Below are 25,168 nucleotides of genomic sequence, written 5' to 3'. Positions count from 1 at the left end.
TGCGCTACTTCTGCAACACAACAATAATCAAGCTCAGTAATTAATTCGTAACTGTCCACATTGTTACATCAATTAAGAAGTAACTTAAATGAAATCTATTCAACTTATATTTTTTAATTCTTCAGGACACGCTGGTTCCAGTTCGGTTTCTCACAGACACTTATTGAACCGGTGTAGTGCCTAAACCTGGCTCTCCTTGTGACGTCATAGATTTCATTCTGATTATGGGTTTGAATCATCAGAAAACTAGTGCTAGGCTGCTAGCGCAGTTAGAATATTGAATATACTGGTATAAAAACACTGGTATAGTGCACAGTGAGCCAAGCTGAGAATTAAAATTGAAAGTTTGGATAATTTGGATATTATTCGTTTATCGAACCAACCAAATCAAAGCTGTAAACGGGCCATATATTGTTAACTGGAACCCGAAAATTTATTTGAAGCCCGAATTAGGCCGCGAGAAAATTTTACTGAATAAATCAATGTCATCTTTTGATGCCATTCTTTGACTGTCATCCTTTTCTATGTTGCGCTTTGCCTTCTGGGAGAGGTTTTTAGCACTAAACGCGCATGCACATTCGTGTAAAGAAAGTGAAATTACGACACAAAACTGTTGTGGCTGCAGCAAGCGACAACATTAACACGTGCAGTTGACGGAAGCATTGTGTTGTTCGCAAGGTTTAACTGATCTCTTTGCTTTGTTAATTACTGCGTCATGTAATTGCCGAGATCATATAAACTATAAACATGAACTATGCAAGCGGAAACAGTCTTTCCTGTACAACTCCTTTGTTGGCCGATCAGCATCATTTGAATTCTTAAGAAATTCCAAAAGCACATATTACTAGCTCGAGGAGTCAATTGGTTTTCACAACAATATTTCGCACTTCCAATTAAGTTGGAAGTTTGAATTTCAGAACTGACTCGTTTGATGAGATGAAGTGCTTCTTGAATACGATTCAAAAAACTTTACACGCTCCGCTGCATCATAAATCACTTCTGGTTTTAGCACCACATAAATTAGAAGTTGATCATCAATCCATTTGAACGTTGTCAGCGTTTTGTTGAAAAGACGTTTGCTGTAATAAGCAAGCGCTAAGTAATAGTGGATCCATAAATCATCTACAATTGAAGTCGGTAGTTTGTCTTCTACATAACTTTCCCGTTCGTTAACGACGATTCGATCATGGAGTTGAAACAGGTTAAGCACCTTGCACTTGACATGTGGTTCTACATTTATATTGAGCTTTTAATTGCTTAAATTATTTTCAGTTTTGAGTGTTATGCTGCAGTCGTTCTGTGATGGTAAAATAATTAATCAATGATACTTCTTTCTCCGACAATATTCACCAGGTTGGGAAAAATATCGTTATCCCAGTCATCGTAAATTCATGTTTGTTTACTGCTTGTTGTTGTGTTGTTGTTAAAATAATAAATAAAAGAAATGTTATTATTTCATTTGCTAAAATTTTAAGGACAACTCGGCAATGATATAAGTATAAATTATTATCTAAAGTCTTCAAATGGAGTTGTATGTTAAAACGTCTAGCAGCACAGCGTATATGAACTGGAATATAAGGCAATGAAAGTGTGCAGGCAACCTGCTGTACAATACACTCATTTTATTGGAAGCTACGCAAAAAGCTACTGTTAATACGACATTGGCACCGGTTAGGATTTTCAATCGCTACTGCAACCTTCCTGTAATTACAGAAGTATAATAACAATAGCTTCAGTAATAAAGATATACTGATACCTTGTGCGGCAGTGTGCCGCTTATGGTAAGGTGCGCTACATTGTTTTTAAAATGTAAGTAATGTTAAGTGCAACATCTTCCGTTTAAATGCATCAAAGAATTTACAATAAATATTTTACTTAGCAAAAAGCGAATACAAAAATTAACAATCAGACAGTTTCAATATTCATTTGGCAAAGCTGGTCCTGGTACCATTACACCTATAGCAACAGCGCTTTACAAACATTTTTATGTCAATAAAGCTTTATTGCAATAAAACTCAGTCGATTGGGAATGTCACCAACACTTTCACGAAAAAATTTGACATCAAAAATAGCAAGAATATTAACGATGACGTTATAAGGATTACCTTAATCGTAGCCAAATATATTCAAATACAGCGATAATGACATTGATCACTTCACAGCATTTCAGTCAAGTGAAATATCATGTGTGATTTATACAATAGACAGGCCATATTTGCAATATTTTTCCACACTGAACCTTTGAAAAGCTAGTTTTAAACTAATATTTATATTCTGTATATGCCACAACAAATTATGGAGCATCCCGAAAACAATCTCAACGTTTATCATGATCAATTAAAAAGTTTTATTATTTCACTTCAAACGTGCTTGATATGAACAACCTGGTACCATTTATCAACATTCTGTCTGGTTAAAAAAAACTAACTTGGCTACATTAATAAACTAGCTGGAGAGCTATACTGCGTATAGCTTAAATGCAAATCTTTAAGCATGTTTCTAAAACAATGGTATTCATCGGGTCCTTTTTGAAGAATCCCGATATGTGCTATTAAAGTAACTACAATCACCATCAGCCTGAGAAATTGGAGTAAATTTCGAACGATGAGAGATACTGTTGCAATAACTTGAAGCATAGTTTATAAAGTTCCTGAAATAAGAAGAGTTATCATCAGCCTTGTCTATGGCACGCAATTAATATTATTGCAAAACTTCAGCAGATGACAAAGTGTATCAACAGAATTGTTTCTTTACTCACCACACTTGGCACCATCCCTGGTTTCATATCTCTCAAGTCCTTCACTGCGCGGAAGACGTCAATTCTATGTTCCGCTTTCAACCTTTCAATTAAGTTCATCAACGCGCAGAATACGCCTGTTCGACCGATGCCATCCCTGGAAATTAAACGTTCAAGCACGTTGTGAAGTTCGTGTGAATATGCTTCCAACACAACATAGGCTACACAGCCACGTTGTACTGTCAGTACCTGCAGTGGACAAGCATAAGGCTCTCTGCGTAGTTATGGAGCAATCCGACGTCGGTCACGACATTTATTATCTCTTGTAAATCGGGTTCATTCTCGTCCATCCATGCTTGATAGTGGATATGAGTTACACGTCTCTGTATACAATGACTGCTGATTTACGCTATATACAGTAGTGGTTTAATTTCGAAGCTGGTGGAGTACCCTATATGTGTGATTCGTTTATTTTTAAACACGTCAATCTGGACATTTTTATATTCTTTTCAAAACATTTTTTAAACAACCTACACATGGAAACCAGCTTGCTTGCTTCCTGACATTTACGTTTACGCAAAACTTAGCTCATCGCTCACCGTGACAGCTTGATGCGTCAAGTCAATTTTATGTACGCTCACGTGATGACGCGTGTCATCCACCGAAGCCAACTTTGCTTCAACGTCACCGAAAACTTGAGAGCTTCCTTTCTCAAGAGACCAGTAGCAAGGAGTTTGATTCTAAAATAAAAATGTTTTATAAAATTCATGTAAATTATTCTACTTGTAGAAACCAGGAGGCAATCAGGATATATTAATGTCAGTGCAATTATCGTATATGTCATCATGTATATAGAGCCTAAGCGAGAAACAAACTTCTGGCTGGGTCAGTCAAATTACCAACAAAAGCATCTGTTTCTTAGTGTACAACCTACTTGTAAAACATGTTAAAGCTCTTTAAACGTTAAAGATAGCAACGTTAGCAATTTTCATTCTCATAAATACTCACAAAGTTTCTGTCCATTGGCGAGAGAGCAACTATGACGCTAACATTCTGGTCGAAAACACACTTCCATAAAACGTTTACTTGATTTTCGTGCGGGTCCTGAGAAGCAATGAACGCAGAAAAACCGCTGTATCCCTAAAAACAGGTGGTTTTGGATTAGGAACGTTATTAATTTATTTAATGATAAATTGTTGTTAAATTGGTACGGAAATTTGTTACTACAAGTTGCGAAATTTGTTTAATTAAAAAAAAGAAAATTCAAAACCTGCAGATAAGCAGCATTGTAAATTCCCTTAACTTCTGAATGTTCATCTTAAAATAAAAGTGTTAAAACTTAGAAATTCTGGATTTTGCATTTTGCCTGAATCCTGAATGGTCGCCTATATTATGCCTACATATAAAAACTATATGACTTACATTTAGCGCGTTTTAAAATAATAAATTCCATTGGCACAAAAGATCCGAGTTTTATAAAAGGTAAGAGTTTTAAGAAAAAAAAAACTAAAACATCTTTTGAAATTAAGAAATTTGTCTAAACGCTACCAAATTGAAAAGAGTTTCATGCGTTCAGTGTACATACAACAACTGCTGTGATCATTTTTCTTATTCAAGTTTCCTGCATCAAGTGTTGCTTGCAATGGTGGAATGACATCAAGTTGTTTAAACTCATTCTTTGATCTTAACAAACATTTTTTAAATTGGATCAAATTTACAGCATCCAAAACTTTTAAAAAAATGTGACCATTTTTTGATAACTCACACTTTTGCAAGTTGGTTCATCTTCGATCCTAAATCATTTGCATCTATGTCGGTAAATCCACAGACATGTACCTCGGTTATCACTTTGTAAAGAAAGGCATATTGTTTCTGAAAAATTTTCGGCATTCATTAATGATTAGTAAAGAATTTCTGCTTGATTGTTATTTTTACCTACTTCCGTCTGAACCATCTCACAACGCTGTGTCCTCATTTGCATCACAGTAGAGTATACGTCGATTGAATCTTGTGTCTGCATTTGTCTTATCAAGCTATGAATAGCAATCAAGGTTCCGGTTCTACCAGCCCCGGCACTGTCATGCAAAGTGTGTCGTCATTTGTTATAACCACATTGGTCTATTGTTTATACTCAACTACCGATCTACAATCTTTATATCAATTCCTAGCAGCCTAAATAAATCTAAATACTTGCATTACTATATTTGGTAAACACGATACATGTACAGTCGTGTATAAACATTAACCATTACTGTAAAATAAGTTATGACATCCCTTAATGATTGACCTAATAAACCACACCTGCAATGAACCACAATGGGCGATCCAGGGTATTGCTCATGTGACTTTATCATGGCATCGTGCAGTCTCACTATTCCAGTAGTTGTTATAGGGACGCCATGATCAGGCCAGCCAGTATACTGGAAATGGGTTATGGTTCGTGGTGGGGCCTCCAAAAAACAATGTTGTTCAGTTCATTGTAACTTCCAATTGTTAAAGTAACTTTTGTAGTCACGGCAAAAGCAGAAATGCTTTGATCTTGTTATTTTGTACTTGCAGAACACATATGTTGGCAACATTAAATAAATAACACTTTTTAGTATGAACACACCAGCGCAACATATAAGTATATCTTGGAACACGTAAGCTTACTTCGGGTTCTCTCTTGTTTGTCATCTTAAAATTTCTCACAATATGAGTTCCATTCCAAACAGATTCTCTCGCAGCAGTTACAGTCAAACTTCCATGCACCTTTGTGGTGTTAGGTTCAGGCCAGTAACTCGCACATTTTACCTGAAATGACAAACGTTACCAAGCAACTGCATTAGCCAGCATTTGTGTTGCGTATAAGCAACGTGGGTACACGGTGTAAATAAACTAACTTTTCCATTTTCAGCCAGTTTTGTTACCATCACCACAACTCTGCAATCCTTCTGCCATATCATAGCCCAGAAATGTGAGATGGTTCGATCGAGTGGTCCTTGTGTTGCAATGAAGTGATTAGGTAAATGGTAACTCTGCAAACCAATTAATTGAGCTTTTTCATCACTACATTGCTTTACAGCATTAAGCATAACTATTAATCAAAATTTGCAGTAATGGTATGATTATTTTATATTGTATACTGTTTGCTAGTAAACATGTGGGATAGGTTTTTGCCAAAAACTTACATCAATGTACGATGCATTTATGTAGTCATTTGCAGTGTCTGCTTCGGTTTCTGGTAGTTTTAAGATCACTCTATTGCCGTCATCTAAAGCAACGAGCATTCATCAACCAATAGCATATGCTGTTGCACGCCGCAGTATAGAAAGATTGATATTTACGTATTAAATTACGATTTTCATTTGACATTTACACATCTTAATGATATTTGAGCTATAGTTTTTACATGGTACAATGTTCTTGTATCTGTTTTGCTTCTTATGTTTTTCAAGAGCCGCAACTTGTTTTGTTTCAACAATGTTTACCGCCGAAAGCTTAATTCCCTGAAATAATAGCAAATTAATGTTTTCCTTTTCTTGCCCAATTACTTGTTCTCAATTTGAAATAGTGAACGTGCATCTAAACATCAGCAATATAATGACTCATATCACGCAAAGGCGGTCTTACCTTAAATTCTTCCATCAAAGTCTTACTTCCCGGAGCTGTGAGGGAAAAATAAACTTTCTTTAGATTCACAAGGGGAATAGCTTTCGTGGCTTGAACGTTTTCTCCAGGTTGAACGTTCTCGTATATTGTAGATTTGATAGGTTCCGCAATTGTGGCTAAAAAAATTTTTCTTTATAAAAATACATAATACGAGCACGCATACGGTGTAATGCAATATGGTGCAGGAATAGTAAATAAATAATTGTCTACCTGGTTGAGTTGAAAGCTCTATATCATTTAACGGAAGACCATTTACTGCATCTTTTGATCTTCTCTTTCTGAAATTGTAACAATTTTAGTTAACAATTAACTGGTTAAAATGGACTTGCCAATTCATGGTACAAAACATAAAACTCGTACAATACCATATCAATGTTCACAGTATATATACTATATAGGCTATGAAGCATTTATCTGCAGTAACTTGTCAGCTTGTTTTCTCAGTATGTAGCTGCATATAGCTTATATTCAATTAAAATCATTAACTCATTGATAATAATTTTGATGTATTTTTGCAAGAACTTGAGCCAACTTTGCAAGTTTGCAACGTGTCAGTCGTCAACTTTGCAAAATGTCTAAATTTCACTAACCTTTTATAAATGAAAACAACCAAGCATGTCACAATCAAAATGACAGCCGCAGCTATTCCGATCAACCAGTATATATCTATTCATAGCAAACGCTTTCAAATAATGTATTATGAACCGGTTTAACATGCCACAACTACAGCTATTAAACTTAACTATAATTTTCAATGGTGACATAGATAAGTTTCAGAAGTATTACATATATTGTAAGACAAACACAGGTTAAGTTTAGCCTAAATTGAAATATACGTCATTTCATTTGTATTAGTTAAAATTATCTTGAATGCTTCACAAAAACGTTTTGAAAGCAAAGTTGAGCACATATTTTGAACTAACTAATCGTTTACATTATACCTTGTGTTGGTTGAATTGTTTCCTGTATCTTGATAACTGTTATTTGGCTAGCCATATAGCCCACTGACCCGTTGTCCAGTGGAGTGGAAGTGACCAGATAAAAACTGCAAAATGGTTTACCGCAAAATTTCAGAAAACGTGAAAGTCCTTATAAAGAAACTTATGAGCTTAAATTAATGTGTCGGCCATTAAACATCGTAACACATGTTTATATTTTATGAAACCAAACCTAACGTGTTGATGAAGGTAAGACCGTTTTGCTTTCAGTAATTTGTTCATAAACAAGATTCAATTTAAACCTTCAAAATAAATACCTGTAATATTTATTTGGAGTGGGCATCACATTGGTGGCATTGTATATTTTTGTCGTTGATTTATTGGTGGTTGTCGTTCTTCTCGATCTTGTACTAGTTTGAATTTGGGAGGAGGTTAGATTTGTAAGGAGATTGACGTCACAACTTGTTCGTCGTCCATCTCCCACTTTTACTTTTATCATCGACTCAAGTGAACTGGATGGATGAGAAATATCAACATAAATTAAGATTTTACGAATGATGTTTGCCATATTCAATACGGAACTTGCAAGCTTGTTTTGCCTGCCACTAAACCATGATAATAATTCTTGATTGAAATGTATTCAGAAACTGAGCGTACAGTAAGCCCTCGGCGAGATGAGTAACTTAACAAACAATACTAGTCCTTCGTCTTATTGAATGTATGATCAAGAATAATTCAACTTCACATTTTTCCCACAATGTAAATTTAAGGCATTCTTCTTACCCTGGCATTGCTAACGCAAGGTATGGTTGTCCTGGTTCCACGGCATCAGCTTGCTTCAATGATAATTCGTCCAGCAACGAGTCGGAGAAATTTGCTGGCCCAGAAATATTTTGGTCTTGATATTGGCCAACGAGAAAATAACAGCTAAATGGAATGAAAAATCCTTTAAGCATGCACGGCTTTTAAGTTTTTGATCAATTTTCATTGTTCGTAGTTAAAGCATTTCCAACAAGTTTTGTGTTACTGCGAACAGTTTTAACTTGTTGATGAAATTACAAGTACTTTGTTTACACAGGTGGAAATTTTTGCAATCTCATGCAGTTTGAGAAGCTTTGTTGTAGAATAGTTCAGCAAACAATTTTTTTTAACCTGATTGGTCCGTTTGTTTCATCCGGACGAGGAAACATTATCGATACATCACCATTGGACTCTTGAGCAGTCAGAAGTTCTGGCAGTGACATTGGAACTGTGAAAATATAGTTGTTGTAATACAATGTAACATATTTGATAATGCTTCGGTTTCATTTCTTTTATTGATGCTGCGATATTTTTTTGCAACTAACCGCTTCTTGGTGAATTACATTCTCCATTTGCATGGACAAACTCGCCGTCTCCTGCACAGGATTGGGCAAATATCTTGATTTTATAAATTCGATTTGGAAGAGTTTGAAATAAGTTGGATCGCTTGTCCAACGTAGAATTGATTATTTCGTTTTGTTCTTGGAGTGCGTCAGTAATGCTTGCAGCGTCTTGCTCTTTTGTAAAACTTGGGGTTTTACTCACTTGAATCTGAAAATTGAAAATTTTGTATAGCTATACACACTTTGATGATAAGTTGAATATACGAAAAACGAAAATTTATCTCTTACGACGAAATTTTGCAATGTTGGAATGGTTTCTTCTGGCCATTTCCATTCCACCAAACAAGTGCCATTTTCAGGATAAAATAAGACAGTCGCGCTTGGAACCATCTGAGGAATGCTGTAACCAGTTAGCACTTCTTGGCTGGTTTCAACAGATCTGGTGCAAAACTCGCTGGCCAACGAAACCTGAAAGTAATTGGAGACTTTTCCTTCCAACCAACATTTACATTAGCAATGCACTCTGTACTTATGAACTTTTATTACCATTTTTTAAATGTCAAAATATATTATGGTATAAAATATCATTCATCTGTTCTTGTCAAGAGTTATAATTATCTTATTACCGAGATGTTGTATTTTGTTCGTGGCTTCAGATTTGTAAAGGTTTTTGAATTCTCTTCATTGTTCTGGCTTATTCTTTGCGGAATTAAAAATGTATGGTCTGTGAAGCTGCTGAGTGCCGATACCGTGATACTGTGATTTAATCCGACATTGCTTGGATTCAAAATAACTGTTAAAGTTTTATTTGGTTCTTTCGTACAAGATTGGGTTTCAACGACGTAGGAAAGTTTTCCTGCAGCAAATAAATTCTGTTTGATTTAATAATTCTTCACAACAAAGTCAACTCTGATGTCATATGAAAATAAAATTAAACATTAAATACAATAACTTAAATTTATACAGAAACCTCTGTACGTTATTATTTTTGGTATACTGTACCTGATACTTCGCAGATGTAGTTAGCTTTATGGGTGCCCGATCCTAAATTCTTCCACTTCCAATCATCTTGGTAGCTCATATAACCATAGTCAGTCCAATTTTCAGGATGAGTTTCATTTGACCAGTTTGTATAGTTAACAATTTCATAACTTGGCCAAATCCATGAGCCATTGTCCAATCTTTTTAAACCAATCCAAGCTATTGTAGTAGAATATAAACAATAAACATACATGTTCAATTAAACTAAACTCTTATTAACGCAAGGTATTTTTACACAGAACCTCTTCCTCGCCAATCTAAATTTGTCAACTTTGTTTCCAACGAGCTTTGAGTGAACGCATCACGAATGGAAGCAAGATTTCCTCCCACTTTGTTGCAATCGTTTTCTCTTTCAAAGTAAGTCAGACTCAGGTCCGGGGATTTAAATATGTAATAACTTTCTCCAATGACGTCATATGGTTCTGCACAACACGGAAATAAAATCTTCGTTTATTTACGCATCATCAACCACCATTTACTTATTTGATTTATGAGGTTATATTAGTAACAGCCACAGGAACAACTATATTAAGTTTACCTTGGTTCACTGTGAATTCATGAAGCTTGCTTTCCGTCAAAGTTTTTTTCAACCAACAAGAAATTGTAGAAGGTCCCAAACATAATCCTGCAGTTTTCACATTTAACCGACTCACAATGACGTCACCGGATTTTTCATTTATCACTTGAAAGATTGACCCGTCGGAAGGAATATTACTTTCTGAAGAAGTTTGATTTATTTTCCAAACAACTGTTGTTGGCGGGACCACAGCTACTTCACATGTGAGCGTAAACTGATCTCCTGTCACAGGATACGTCGATGTTGCGTTCAAAAGTTTTGCTGGAGCTAAAGGAAATGTTAGTAATACAATGGATAATGCGATTTAAGAATTAAATATTTTTAAATTTATTTCAGTATTTAACATACCTTGACAAATATAATATTTTAGTGTGTCGCATTCGTCATCCACCCAATAACCAAGTCCATTTGTATAGGTACCGCCGAAGATGTCTACAGCACTGACAGCCAAACAATATTGTGGATATCCGCCACAATTCGGTTCTGTTCGATACCAATGTTGATATCCATTGCTGTTTTCATCTCCCACGTTTGATATAGAGTCACCATTGCTCCATTGAAATCGACATATGGATCGTGCTGCATTATTTTCGCTTCGTCGGCCACTGGTGTAGTAACCTGATTGCCATCTTCCCCCGAAGTCGTCAGTATTTATATTTCCTTGCCATTGTCTCAACACTTCGCTGATATTTCCTTGAAGTTCTTGAGACAAGATATTTACAAGTTCTCCGTTCATACCTTCACAAGCTGCCTTTGCTTCATCCCAAGTTTTTAGAGAATCATTGAAAAGCGATATATAGAATCCATTGTGTTGAAACGTGTACTCTGCAAATGGTAATTTTAGTTAATTTAAGTTAAGTAGATTGCTTTGGAATATTTTTATTTAGTTTAAAAATTGAACTTTAGTCACGAAACTTACCAACTTTTAACCAGATTAATGTTATAATTTAACGTGGTGTAAGGGTCGTATATACTTGCCTCCATAACAATGTGAAATCACGACAAGGACAAGCAAGTAGCATTTACAAGTGTATAATAATGTTTGATGTAAATGCATTCTTAAGAACGTTGCTGTCATCGCAATTACAGCAAGGTTGCCGTAAATTGTGCTTATAGGGTGTAAGCTTTGACTCTCTCCAACTGTATCACATTTGCTTGAATTAGGTCTATAAGTAGAGCTTATTTACTTTTGATCTTCTTGCCTTAACCTGCAAAGCATGTTCAACGTTATATTCAAAGGTAACTAACTGACAACAACATTTTCCTTTTACGTGGTTGTCGAAACTCGCTCAACATCATTTGTACAAGCCTGCTCTGCTCACTCCGCATTTTGTGTTATATGTTTCGAAACATCATCTGGTCGTCTTAATACTTATGGCTCAGTCATCTTCCTTCTATTCTCGTACAGCTACTTCCCAGGTTCGTGACCAGATAACTGCACGCCAAGAGCCTTTGTTTTGCGGAAACTACTCTGTTTTCGGTTACGTCATTTTTTAAATTGGTCGCAACACCAAACTTTATGCTCACTTAATTTGACGTAATAAATCCAACGGTTTTCCGGCAATGAAAGATATGTAATGTTTATGTAATTTGTAGCTAGAACAGGATAACATTATTGACGCCGGAATAAGTTCCAATTGGCATTGTTTTTGTATATATTATTAATTATTGGTTTTATTTGACGATAGAGATAGTTTTAATCCAAATTTTCGAATGGTTTTTTATATTGAGTTTAATATTTTGATAAAACTGCAAAAGCTTCGGAACTTTAAATTGCGGTTTTACAAACACTAAAAACTGTCATAAATTCGTTTGAAATTTGCAAACCTTATACATTAATTTGTTCACTCTTATACAATAATAGGTTTAAAACCGAATCCGTTACTGAATATTTCCAATAAACACTTATACATAGGATTAGGTTGGCTCTTGGCTGTCTATGGTATCCTGTACACTGTACAGTACACTGCTTCCGTGATATCCAGTTATTGTTGCCAGTTCTACCGATATACCAAAGCATCAGTTTTGTAAATACAGTACTTTCACTATTCTACGAGAAAAAATCGATAAAACAATACCCATTCTCTTATCTTATTACCGCTTATGTCTTACAACTGGCTACGTGACCTATACTTAGAATGAAATAATCACATTCTTATGTAGACTAAATCAACTTCCGTGTACAGTTTACAGCATTGATACGTCATTTCTGTGTGTCATTCGTACAGTTTACGCCAAATTTGCAGTTTAAATCTCGTTTTGTCACACAATGAGTCACTTTCCATAAGACTCTTTCACTTGCCCCAACATAGCCTACGTTTCACAATTCGTGTGTTCTTGTTTGCACCTCTTTGTCATGGCGTGTTTTTTTTTTCTGCATCAAACATATGGCATTATTTTGATTATTGCCTCAAATATGCCAGGTATGCCTTAAAATATAATATACTACAGGCTCGGTTTGTTATTAGATTTATTTGTTTGTATTGTGTATTGTTTTTTCCTATTTTTGTAGCACATTTTTGGTGGAATGCATATGGACCGCTCTATAGCTACTTTGGTTCTGGCGGATATGCTTGCATCAATTCATTGTGACACAGTGTGCAAACGATGATTTATGTTTTATAAATAACATTGCACCTTTGCTCGCAATACCACCAGGAAGTAGTGTCAGAACAATGAAACCCCATTTTTCATAGCATTATTATACTGTATAAAACACTCTATTCTTCAAGACGAATCCCTATATGCATGTTCAAAAAACAGTTTGCTTTTATGTCTTATATGCGAGAGGTTTACAGTTTGAAATATGTGCAACAAATCGCCTCATGCCTCGTAAACGTGTTTCGAGAACCGCTGCATATTCTTTCATGTTCCCATAATACCTAGCACTCTAATGCAAAGTCGTCTTGACAAATGAGTCGCATATATATTACAAGAATCTCGAAAATCGGAAACCTTGCATGTGAAAGTTTTTCGTGGGCACATTGTGATTTATATAATAAGCTAATCACTTAAAACCGTGTATTTTTTGTTCAAAAGCAAAAGTCTTACGCTTGGATCTGTTCGATGCAAAAACCGTAGTTAAATAACCGTACAAGTAGAATTTCATTTCAAAACAATTTGGAAAAATCAACCTTTTAGATGAGTAAATAAAAAAATCTTAAAACTTTCAAAATTTGTTGAAGTTTTATGCAAAGCTTGTGCTGTTTGTTGTGTGAGATCGTCAATAAATATTGTTGAGATGAAGGGTGTAGTCTAATCACTAGGGATACGAACCGCCGATACAAACCCAAACCCGAATAGATTCGCCGATAATGGCCTTTATGAAAGATTCGGGCGAACACGAATACAACATTACTTATAAATTTACTGACTTTTGTTAAAAATGATGATCTAGTTTCCCGACAATGCTAAACTAGAGTCAGCAGTACTTACAATGAAGGTCTTTTCCTAACGATTTTGCTTTTTCAATCGTTTTTTAACCACTACTTTTCGAAATAAAGCGGTTTTTTATCGATTACATCATGTTACAAGCAAGACTTGCCAACATTTGGATGAAATTTTAATGTTTGGTTCTAATACAAATAGATTCGGGATTCGTTTGTGTCGACCTTCAAGATATTCGGGTTCGCATCACGAACCGAAATAATCTTCCTCGCGGCACATCCCTACTAATCACAGTATAGTTGGTCCCGCGGTGCAACCATTTAATGATAATCTATACCTGCTGTAAAAACGGTTGCGATATTCCAGTAACAATAAGTGGTTAATAAACCATTATTCAGGAATATTTTTCACATCATTGTTATACACATTCAGGTATCCATCCTTTACCGTGGTTCGGCACAACGTAGCGACTCATTGTTCGCTTTCCAGTTAGGGAAGTTTTGCTTATTTGAGATTGTTCATTATTATTGATCACTGTTGGTTTTTTCATTTGTAAACTCACCTATTCGTTGTTTATGTTGTGCGTGGTTGCACGTCTCTATTCTTCGATTGGATAGATATTTTCTTATCCATAAACTGTTAATATGTTTTTCGTTGCTGTGTTTTTATTTATTTTTATTATTTGTTCATTTTTTTTCGCGTTCTTGCTGGCGTAACGACTCGCCACCGTCGCGGTAATTAAATCTACGTATTACTCTGACTTTCTTATTTCAACATTTTGTCGAATAAACTCAAACAAAGCTCGTCTATTGCATTGAACCATAGATATAATATGAACACGATTTATAACCGATATATTGTTTGTATTATATCTATGCGTGTAACCCATTTGTTAAGCTAAATATGTTTTCCTAAATCATTTAACTGTTATCCATGGTACGTACGTAACGTAGTTGCTTATGCATTACAGTACTTGTTTCTTGCAGTCCGTAACCCGGAAGTGTGCAGTTCCGTGTGGGTAGAATTCCGTGTGGGTGCAATCACGCGTGTGTGCAAACACTATGAAACCAAAATGATTTGCCTTGATTTTTTACACATTTGTTGAGACAAATTTATTTGCAACGTTTTTTCATTTTTAATATTTGCATTTTAATTCAGAAATCATATTAGAAGTATTTTCTATTGTACAGTATATAAATAATTACAAAGACCTCTTGATTTGAAATTTTCTCTTGGCACCGTTTTACTACAAAAGCTGCTCTCCTACTTCCCCTGACATACTTTTTGAAGCTTTGCTGGATTCAAATTTCAACCTTTACTCTTCTTATTACTTGTGATATGTATGCAGTGATTTCCCTCATTTTCTTCAGGATATTCTGGATGTAACCATTTACTTTATGTTCATGACCAACCGCACGTTAAACGCCTTAACGCGGTGCAAACTACCCTCTCTATTCACGTCACATTTGCGTTGCTTTTATTCATACCTACTGTATTGTAAGTCGAGTATTTTCAAACATGCTTTTTTCGGGTTTGATATTTTTTAAGAATGCCATATTTTATGCCTTGTCACTGATTGTCTGCACCTTTGACCTACAAAGCTTGTTCTGTTTGTTGTGTGAGATCGTCAATAAATATTGCTGAGATGAAGGGTGTAGTCTAATCACAGTATAGTTGGTGCCGCGGTGCACCATTAAATGATAATCTATACCTGCTGAAACAACGGTTGCGATATTCCTGTAATAATGAATAGTAAATAAATCATTATTCTGGCATTTTTTTTGCTTAAAAACTTACGTAATTGGCAGAATGACATCCAAAACGTCTCTGGAGCCATTTCTGCAAAAGTTGTTCTGGAATGTCGCCTTTTTGGAAACCTCCTTAGAGTTTTATTTAGTTCTTGGTTATTTTTATTTTCATTCATTTTTCATCATTTAAGCTTATTTTCAAGACCAAAAATGAAAATTGTTTTGCATCCAACTTTCGATTCTATCTTAGCTTAATAATCTGTATCTGTGGTCACTATATCATTTATTTTATAGCAAAACTGTATGGGTTGTATTGCTTTTATAATTACGTTATTCGGCTTATTTTTACGTATTGTGTAGCATTTGTGTTTGTGATTGATCGTTGGTTTTACTATTTTTACTTACGTTGTTTTAAAGTGGTCCATTCGTTTGCCGCTTTGAGCAATTTGCACTGGTTGAGACGAACTTTGCCAAGCGCTTCCTGTACCTTTACTCAGAGTCGTAACCAAATCATCCAGCTCCAGTCCCATATCAGATCAAGTCATTTACATTTACTGCCTTTACTTGACTACGCTCAGACACGTGTATCAAACACATTTCAGCACACTCCACACATTCCTGAGGTAACAAATCAATATTACTTTGTTTTTCAATCCTTCACCGTGGTTTGGCACAGCATTATGACCTGTTGTTCGCTTTTAAGTTAGGGAAGTTTCGCTTATTTGTGGCGTTTATGAGAACGTTCATTATTATTATTGATCACTGTCGGTTTTTCATTTTTAACTCACGTATTCGTTGTCTACTTAACGCGTGGTTGCCCGTCTCTATTCTTCGATTGGATAAATGTGAAACTACTGATAAGAAAATATAAGGTGCGAAACGTGAGAGTATAACAGTCATAACTAACTAAAACCAAAATCTATTGAAACATTGATCGCATCTTATAAACAAACAATTACAATATTATAAAAACAGTAAAATAGAAAGAAATTAATAACAGTTGACGTAATTTCGTCACTCTAACTTTTTATTTGACCATAACTATTCCAAAATGCCGTTTGCAAGTAAAACCCTCAAATATTTATAATTTTATATGATAACTGCAATATCTTATTACATATTATATAAAATTTATTTCTTACTACCACCAGCTATAAGTACATGACTATGAAGCAGGTGATAAATGAAGGACTCGATGAACTATATATAAAGACTTTTTACAGGATAAAATAAACACATTTACCAGAAACATTTACGTCCACCACCCGAAACAAAGGAACTTAATTGGGAATATCCAGCTCAAAATATAAAAATGTAGATATTAGAAAATGGAAAATCCAACATTTCTAATATTGACATCAGTGTAAAGATGCTCTTCTGTTTGCAAATTCTCATAAATCGGATTGTAGTTCTGTTTATAATACAATTTATTACATATTACAAAACAGATAAAACCATCTTTATTATGGCTCTATTATAACTCATTAAGATTTTTTTTGGTTTAAAGCTTTTAAGATATTTTTAAAACTGATGAACATTAAACAAGTTGTATATAAATGGTGTAGTCAGGTATTGGCTACTACCTCAGTATTTGAGAACATATCAGCTAAAATTCTGGTCAAGTTTGAAAAAGAAGGTCTTTCTTGGGGCGGTATCTTCCAGCATGTTGACATCATGTTGTACCTATTACAAGGAATCTTAATAAAAATAGAAAATACACAAATAAGCCAGAACATAATCCAAGCGATGTTCGAGGTGTCAATGTTGAGAAATGCGTGAAAACTTGAAGACTACAATTCTCATGAACTGACAATTTAAGGTTTTGGTTGGTCATTGGCGGCCAAATTTTCACAAGTTTTTCAAATGTTCTATCAATCGACATGCAACGAAATTATTCTTACAATGGCAGGGGACAGTGAACAGGTTGATGCAGTCTGTATCCTTCATTCAATACTTTAAGCTGTAATTCACTTCCACTCAGTTCTTTATAAGGAGTGTATCCAAAGGCAACAATTTCCCACACAGTTACACCAAACGACCATACGTCACTCGAACTCGAATAAATTTGATCAAACCATGCTTCTGGCGCCATCCACCGGCAAGGCAGTTTAGCTCCCTAAAAATGTAAAATCTCTTATAACATTCATTACAAGCAAATATTATTATTCACATAAGTTTATCTCAAACCTTACTTTAAGATTCCTTTTGAAGTATACACCGTCCGATTGGTCAACTTGCCGCGAAAGTCCAAAATCCGACACTTTACATCGGTAATTAGAGTCAAGCAGCACATTTCGGCAAGCAAGGTCTCTATGTACAAGCCCAAGACCAGAAATATGCTCCATTCCCTGAAGAAAATCAGTTCCAAAAGTGAAACATATAACAGAGAAAAACGAAGATTTCTTAACCAGATCAAAATCCAAACCTGAGCAATATCTTGAGCAAATCGGATCATTTCTTTTGTTCCAATTGGTGAAATTTCTTCATATCCAGTATCTAAATTATGCTGAGAAGGTCTGCACTTTATCAAATGCTGATGTAAATCTCCAAAATGAAGAAGTTCAGTGATTGCTAAAACTTCACCTATAAACAGCACTTAAACAGCTTATAAACTTACACATGCACGTATTTATGTATTATGCAAGCATGCATTTAATGTATTAACAGATTACAAACAGGAAAAATGTCAACAATATGTGAAAGTTGATGGTTCAGTAGTTTTAAAAAGTTTCTTACTGTCATTTTTGCAAACCCCGTAAAACTGAACAACAAACGGATTTCGTCCAATTACATTCATAAGTTGTAATTCTTTCTCAAATTCATCCATTTCTGCAACAGTAATGTTTTGACCTGCATATTTCAAGAGAAAGTTTCCTTATTAAAATGTCTAACACATTTGGCAATAAAATATACTCTATTACAAATGATTTGCTTCAAAATCAAATACTTTTACCAGTATGGATTTATTTTTATTTAAGGGGTGAACGTATGCATGTTAACCATTTATGTTTTCCTTCGTTTCTTATCTAGCTTACCTTTAATCCTTTTCGCAGCAGCTTCATTGGCTGCAAACCGTCTATCTTTTATTTTCACTTTCCAAACTTCACTGAAATTTCCTTCTCCCAGTTTTTGCAACATTTCTATATCTTTCATATTTATGATAGTTGGATTTTCCACGTTGGATGTCACTTTAATATTGTTGAACTCTACTGCTGGCAGACCTGTGACCTCGAGGTATCTGTTGACCTTAAGTTCCGTTGCTGAACTGAACCAGCAGAAACATTTTTGAAAAAATATTTTCGCCTACAAAATTAATCATGTTTAGTGTAGATCTGCACTAAATTTAGTAAAGAAGTAAACTAGTTAAATAAATTGAAATATAAAATTATATCGGCTACTATTTTTTTTCAGAGTTTTAAACAAAATTAAAGATCACCTCACACAAATGCATACTCCAATAACAACCAGCAATGACCCAATTGCAATAAAAATTGGCCAATAAGAAGAGATGAAATCTTTTAACCAATTCGAAAAGAAATAAAATAAAGTTTTTTAAGTAAAACATTAAATAGGTTATGTGACATGCTACCCAGGCATTCTCACTTTTGAATGACTTGCGCAATTTCGGGTAGACTATTACACTTGAATATACTTTTAGATGGTGAAAATGCAAAATAACTTAATTAATATATGAAATATTACATATATCTTAAACATCACACAGGTTACGTTTAGCATAAAAATAAAAATTGTTTCATTTTTATCAGCAGGCTTTAGCTTAACACTAGAACGGCCGAGGTGTCGAAATCGACACTTTTTGAATTTTGATGTATATTTTTTTTTAGTAAAAGCAGTTGCAACGATATAAAATTTTCAGTAGCTTCCTAACTTTCTTGAAAGAGTATGTATAAGTAATATTTACCGAAATTTGATTTTCGATTTATTTTTTACAACCTGTTATACCTTCAACGGCCGAGGTGTCGAAATCGACACCAAGATGGTTTTAGAGGTCCAGTAAACTACAACATTTTTTTACTTCGCACGATTGCACTTGCAACTAACATATACTTGAGATTAGCCCAGTTTTATCTTTTCAAGTGATTGTTTATCTAATTTAGATACAGCTTTTACGGAGAGTTTATGATATCCTAAACGTACTTTGTCCATGTACATTTGCACAATACAAACTCGCTTTGCTTTGCAGCGAAGGCGAACTGTAAAATTCACACGACAGTTTTTGTGCAACGTATGGATTGTATGCCATACGCTATTAGCAGAGCTAGGCTATAAACTGTAGTGTAGGCCAAAACAAAACAAGGTAGGCGTGGACGTTTTCGACCAAACGGCGAGAAAATACACAACTCATGCATCAAGTAGACGATGACCTTTGGCTGTTAGGACAAAACTACTGTACATAGTAGAGCTAAATTCCTGGATTCTGCACAGAAAATGTTTCGGTAGCAAAATCGGCCGACGAAGCTTCATACTCCAGCTTACGGAGGGGTTGACGGATGCTTACGCGGTGAAGCGGAAGCAGGTGGTCCAAAGAGAAGTGAACCCAGCGCAGAGAAGAACATCTGGAAAGCGAAGGAAATGTGCGGAAGAAAGTCGTAAAATTATATAATTACAGTTTAAGTCACTGCAACAGGCCAACTTGCGGATTGTGTGGTAACGGCGACTGGAAACTTACACAATGCAAAAACTGCACGACGTAAATAGATCAACATGGGTCCTGCTGTAAACTCTAAAGACTTATCACATTGTGTGTGGGAAACATATGAGCTTTTTCTGCAATAGTTAGCGTTTTGTTAAGATACCTACCATCAGAATAATGATTGTTTATGTTTCAACTGATAAATATTGTTTTTTTTTCGTTTCTTACAAATGTGTGCAACGTCATCAAAGGTCGAATTGCGGTAGATATGTTAGTTTTTGTTTCTACTGAACAAGCAAAATACATCCTAAATTCATTACGGAAGTATTTAGTTTTGAGTTTTTCGCTAAATTAAATCAAAAAGTACATTTTTAAGGATGGTGTCGTTTTCGACACCATCGGCCGTTAGAGGTAAACTTGTTTTCCGGCCGTTCTAGTGTTAAATGTTTGAAAAAAATGTTTTTGAAAGCAAAGTTGAGGATATATTTTGAACTAACTGAACGTTTACATTTTACCTTGTGCTTGTTGAGTTGATTTCTGGATCTTAGTAACTGTTATTTGGCTAGCCACATAGCCCACTGACCCGTTGTCCAGTGGAGTAGAAGTGACCCGATAGAAGCTGAAAAATGGTTAATGGCGAAATTTCAGAAAACGTGAAAATTTGTATAAAAAAAGCTTATGAGCTTAAGTTGATGTGTCAACCATTAAACATCGTAACACATGTTTATATTTTATGAAACCAAATCTAACGTGTTGATGAGGGTAAGACCGTTTTGTTTCCAGTGATTTGCTGATAAACAAGATTCAATTTAAACCTTCAAAATAAATACCTGTAATATTTATTTGGAGTGAGCATCACATTGGTAGCATTGTATATTTTTGTCGTTGATTTATTGACGGTTGTCATTCTTCTCGACCTGGTACTAGTTTGAACTGGGGAGGGGGTTAGATTTGTAAGGAGATTGACGTCACAACTTGTTCTTCGTCCATCTCCCACTTTTACTTTTATCATCGACTCAAGTGAACTGGATGGATGAGAAATATCAACATAATTTAAGTTTTTGCGAATAATTTTTGCCGCTTTCGGTAAGGAACTTGCAAGCTTGTTTTGCCTGCCACTAGACCATGATAATAATTCTTGATTGAAATGTATTCAGAAACTGACTGTACAGTAAGGCCTTGGCGAGATAAGTAACTTAACAAACAATACTAGTCCTTCGTCTTATTGAATGTATGATCAAGAATAATTCAACTTCACGTTTTTCCACAATGTAAATTTAACGCATTCTTCTTACCCTGGCATTACTAACGCAACGTATGGTTGCCCTGGTTCCACGGCATCAGCTTGCTTCAATGATAATTCGTCCAACAACGAGTCGGAGAAATTTGCTGGCCCAGAAATATTATGATCTTGATATTGGCCAACGAGAAAGTAACAGCTAAATGGAATGAAATATCCTTTAAGCATGCACGGCTTTTACATTTTTGATCAATTTTCATTGTTCGTAGTTAAAGCATTTGCAGCAAGCCTTCCGAAAAAGCGTGGCTTTTCAAATTTTCACCCATTTAATAAAAACCTATTTTCTCCAAGATAACTTTTCTTTTTTTCAGAGTAAAATCCTAAGTTTGTGAATTTGATGTGTAAAAACTTGAAAATTTTTAAGTTTTCCTAAAACGTGCATCCTATTTACACTAATGCAACTATACGAGCGCAAAAAATATATAGGCCCAATGATACATTATAAATATTTGCAAACTCCGACAAATTCATTTAGTCGTATTTAGTTTTCACGAGAAAATTAAGAGTCATTTACCCATGCAACACTCTGCTATGTTGTCTCCTGTAAATGAAACATGATGACTGCTGAAAGCGTTAATGAATGTGTGCCATAGTTATTCAAGTTTATCTTGAATTTTGCATAATTAAATATAATATATATAATAATAATATAATAATAAAATATATAATAATAATAAATATTATATAAATATAAATATTGTTGTAATCACACAAGCACCAAACAAGTATTGTGTTACTGCGGACAGTGTTAAATTGTTGATGAAATTACAAGTACTTTGTTTACACAGGTTGAAATTTTTACAATCTCATGCAGTTTGAGAAGCTTTGCTGTAGAATAGTTCAGCAAGCAATTTTTTTAACCTGATTGGTCCGTTTGTTTCATCCGGACGAGGAAACATTATCGATACATCATCATTGGACTCTTGAGCAGTCAGAAGTTCTGGCAGTGACATTGGAACTGTTAAAATATAGTTGTTGTAATACAGTGCTGCATATTTGATAATGCTTCAGTTTCTTTTCTTTTAGTTATGCTGCGATGCTTTTTTGCAACTTACCGCTTCTTGGTGAATTACATTCTCCATTTGCATGGGCAAACTCGCCGTCTCCTGCGCAGGACTGGGCAAATATCTTGATTTTATAAATTCGATTGGGAAGAGTTTGAAATAAGTTGGATCGCTTGTCCAACGTAGAATTGATTATTTCGTTTTGTTCTTGGAGTGCGTCAGTAATGCTTGCAGCGTCTTGTTCTTTTGTAAAACTTGGGGTTGTACTCACTTAAATCTGGAAATTGGAAAAGGAAGTTTTTTGTATAGCTATACACACTTCGATGATAAATTGACTATGTGAAAAGCGAAAATCTATCTTTTACGACGAAGTTTTGCAATGTTGGAATGCTTTCTTCTGGCCATTTCCATTCCACCAAACAAGTTCCATTTTCAGGATAAAATAAGACAGTCGCGCTTGGAACCATCTGAGGAATGGTGTAACCAGTTATCACTTCTTGGCTGGTTTCAACGGATCTGGTGCAAAACTTGCTGGCCAACGAAACCTGAAAGTAATTGGAAACTTTTCCTTCCAATCAACATTTACATTGGCAATGCAGTCTATACTTATGAACTTCTACTACAATTTGTTAAATATCAGAACATATTATGGTATAAAATATCATTCATCATATCTAGTCAAGAGTTGTAATTATCTTATTACCGAGATGTTGTATTTTGTTCGTGGCTTCAGATGTGTAAAGGTTCTTGAATTCTTTTCATTGTTCTGGTTTATTCTTTGTGGAACTAAAAATGTATGGTCTGTGAAGCTGCTGAGTGCCGATACCGTGATACTGTGATTTAATCCGACATTGCTTGGATTAAAAATAACTGTTAAAGTTTTATTTGATTCTGTCGTACAAGATTGGGTTTCAACGACGTAGGAAAGTTTTCCTGCAGCAAATAAATTCTGTTTGATTTAATAATTCTTCACAACAAATAAAACTCCGATGTCATATGAAAATAAAATTAAACATTAAATACAATAACTTAAATTTATACAGAAACCTCTATACGTTTTTATTTTTGGCATACTGTACCTGATACTTCGCAGATGTAGTTAGCTTTATGGGTGCCCGATCCTAAATTTTTCCACTTCCAATTATCTTGGTAGCTCATATAACCATAGTCAGTGCAACTTTCAGGACGAATTTCATTTGATCAGTTTGTATAGTTAACAATTTCATAATTTGGCCAAATCCATGAGCCATTGTCCAATCTTTTTAAACCAATCCAAGCTGTTATATCAGAACATAAACAATAAACATACATGTTCAATTAAACTAAACTCTTATTAGCGCAAGGTATTTTTACACAGAACCTCTTGCTCGCCAATCTAAACTTGTCAACTTCGTTTCCAACGAGCTTTGAGTGAACGCATCACGAATGGAAGCAAGATTTCCTCCCACTTTGTTGCAATCGTTTTCTCTTTCAAAGTAAGTCAGACTCAGGTCCGGGGATTTAAATATGTAGTAATTTTCTCCAATGACGTCATATGGTTCTGCAGAACACGGAAATAAAATCTTCGTTTATTTACGCATCATCAACCACTATTTACTTATTTGATTTATGAGGTTATATTAGTAACAGCCACAAGATCAACTATATTAAGTTTACCTTGGTTCACTGTGAATTCATGAAGCTTGTTTTCCGTCAAACTATTTTTCAACCAACAAGAAGTTGTAGAAGGTCCCAAACATAATCCTGCAGTTTTCACATTTAACCGACTCACAATGATGTCACCGGATTTTTCATTTATCACTTGAAAGATTGACCCGTCGGAAGGAATATTACTTTCTGAAGAAGTTTGACTTATTTTCCAAACAACTGTTGTTGGCGGGACTACAACTACTTCACATGTGAGCGTAAACTGATCTCCTGTCACAGGATACGTCGATGTTGCGTTTAAAAGTTTTGCTGTAACTAAAGGAAATGTTAGTATTATAATGGATGATGAGATCTAGGAGTTATATACTTTTTAAATTTATTTTAGTATTTAAGATACCTTGACAAATATAATATTTTAGTGTGTCGCATCCGCCATCCACCCAATAACCAAGTCCATTTTTATAGCCATTGCCGAAGACATCTACAGCACTGACAGCCAAACAATATGGTGGATATCCGCCATAATTCGGTTCTGTATGATACCAATGTTGATATCCATTGCTGTTTTCATCTCCCACGTTTGATATAGAGTCACCATTGCCCCATTGAAATCGACATATGGATCGTGCTGCATTATTTTCGCTTTGTAGGCCACTGGTGTAGTAACCTGATTGCCATGTTCCCCCGAAGTCGTCAGTATTTATATTTGCTTGCCATTGTCTCAACAGTTCGGTTATATTTCGTTGAAGCTCTTGAGACAAGATATTTACAAGTTCTCCGTTCATACCTTCACAAGCTGCCTTTGCTTCGTTCCACGTTTTTAGAGAATCATTGAAAAGCGATATATTGAATCCATTGTGTTAAAACGTGTACTCTGCAAATGGTAATTCCAGTTAATTTAATTAAGTAGACTGCTTTGGAATATTTTTATTTAGTTTAGAATTAACACTTTAGTTACGAAACTTACCAACTTTTAACCAGATTAATGTTATAATTTAACGTAGTGCAACGGTCGTTTATACTTGCCTCCATAACAATGTGAAACCACGACTAGGACAAGCAAGAAGCATTTACAAGTGTATAATAATGTTTGATGTAAATGCATTCTTCACAACGTTGT

The 25,168-nt window shown here is 35.0% G+C and overlaps 3 protein-coding genes and 1 long non-coding RNA gene across 5 annotated transcripts; all 4 read right to left on the bottom strand.

Moving 5' to 3' along the window:
• Positions 1–1,646: 1,646 nt before the first annotated feature.
• Positions 1,647–25,168, bottom strand: LOC143444163 (tyrosine-protein phosphatase Lar-like). 2 transcript variants are annotated; one of them, XM_076943297.1, is made up of 29 exons: positions 25,075–25,168; positions 10,657–11,133; positions 10,270–10,575; positions 9,974–10,153; positions 9,693–9,890; positions 9,317–9,546; positions 8,979–9,158; positions 8,673–8,898; positions 8,479–8,575; positions 8,110–8,253; positions 7,644–7,838; positions 7,330–7,433; positions 6,979–7,054; positions 6,599–6,666; positions 6,350–6,504; positions 6,129–6,225; positions 5,908–5,990; positions 5,620–5,754; positions 5,390–5,530; positions 5,039–5,187; positions 4,677–4,812; positions 4,503–4,609; positions 4,323–4,420; positions 4,008–4,054; positions 3,746–3,877; positions 3,337–3,477; positions 2,987–3,120; positions 2,759–2,894; positions 1,647–2,650 (listed from the first exon to the last, which is right to left on the bottom strand). In XM_076943297.1, the coding sequence occupies exons 1-29, from the start codon at positions 25,151–25,153 to the stop codon at positions 2,573–2,575; spliced, it is 4,329 nt and encodes a 1,442-aa protein (XP_076799412.1). In that variant the 5' UTR covers positions 25,154–25,168; the 3' UTR covers positions 1,647–2,572. The 2 variants fall into 2 exon arrangements, with proteins under 2 accessions (XP_076799412.1, XP_076799411.1); XM_076943296.1 differs by lacking the exon at positions 25,075–25,168 and adding an exon at positions 11,287–11,599.
• On the bottom strand, positions 16,994–18,955 carry LOC143444167 (tyrosine-protein kinase SRK3-like). Its single transcript, XM_076943302.1, has 7 exons — positions 18,880–18,955; positions 18,479–18,746; positions 18,180–18,293; positions 17,869–18,026; positions 17,636–17,791; positions 17,345–17,559; positions 16,994–17,126 (listed from the first exon to the last, which is right to left on the bottom strand). The coding sequence occupies exons 1-7, from the start codon at positions 18,892–18,894 to the stop codon at positions 17,009–17,011; spliced, it is 1,044 nt and encodes a 347-aa protein (XP_076799417.1). The 5' UTR covers positions 18,895–18,955; the 3' UTR covers positions 16,994–17,008.
• Positions 19,959–22,672, bottom strand: LOC143444192 (uncharacterized). The gene is made up of 6 exons (XM_076943340.1): positions 22,453–22,672; positions 22,259–22,355; positions 21,393–21,536; positions 20,928–21,122; positions 20,613–20,716; positions 19,959–20,020 (listed from the first exon to the last, which is right to left on the bottom strand). Exons 2-6 carry the CDS (start codon positions 22,348–22,350, stop codon positions 19,959–19,961), a joined length of 597 nt encoding a protein of 198 aa, XP_076799455.1. The 5' UTR covers positions 22,351–22,355; positions 22,453–22,672.
• On the bottom strand, positions 23,130–24,359 carry LOC143461654 (uncharacterized). The gene is made up of 4 exons (XR_013118068.1): positions 24,058–24,359; positions 23,762–23,941; positions 23,481–23,678; positions 23,130–23,334 (listed from the first exon to the last, which is right to left on the bottom strand). It is a non-coding gene; the product is annotated as an uncharacterized LOC143461654 (long non-coding RNA).

The sequence above is a fragment of the Clavelina lepadiformis genome, chromosome 1 (genome assembly GCF_947623445.1).
Source record: "Clavelina lepadiformis chromosome 1, kaClaLepa1.1, whole genome shotgun sequence".
NCBI lineage: Eukaryota > Metazoa > Chordata > Ascidiacea > Aplousobranchia > Clavelinidae > Clavelina > Clavelina lepadiformis.
Note: the sequence above shows the minus strand (reverse complement) of the source record. Positions and strands in the feature narration are given on the sequence as shown.

Coding starts and splice junctions, on each gene's coding strand:
- LOC143444192 (XM_076943340.1), bottom strand. CDS start 22,350: ATGTCACTGCCAGAACTTCTGACTGCTCAAGAGTCCAATGATGATGTA. Junction 21,537..22,258: donor GAAACAAACGGACCAATCAG/GTTAAAAAAATT, acceptor CATTCCATTTAG/CTGTTACTTTCTCGTTGGCC. Junction 20,717..20,927: donor ACTCCAAATAAATATTACAG/GTATTTATTTTG, acceptor ACCATTTTTCAG/CTTCTATCGGGTCACTTCTA.
- LOC143444167 (XM_076943302.1), bottom strand. Junction 17,792..17,868: donor TTGCTCAAGATATTGCTCAG/GTTTGGATTTTG, acceptor GATTTTCTTCAG/GGAATGGAGCATATTTCTGG. Junction 17,560..17,635: donor ACTTCAAAAGGAATCTTAAA/GTAAGGTTTGAG, acceptor TTACATTTTTAG/GGAGCTAAACTGCCTTGCCG.
- LOC143444163 (XM_076943296.1), bottom strand. CDS start 11,386: ATGACAGCAACGTTCTTAAGAATGCATTTACATCAAACATTATTATAC. Junction 8,899..8,978: donor CAACATTGCAAAATTTCGTC/GTAAGAGATAAA, acceptor TTCAATTTTCAG/ATTCAAGTGAGTAAAACCCC. Junction 3,121..3,336: donor TGACGCATCAAGCTGTCACG/GTGAGCGATGAG, acceptor CATTGTATACAG/AGACGTGTAACTCATATCCA.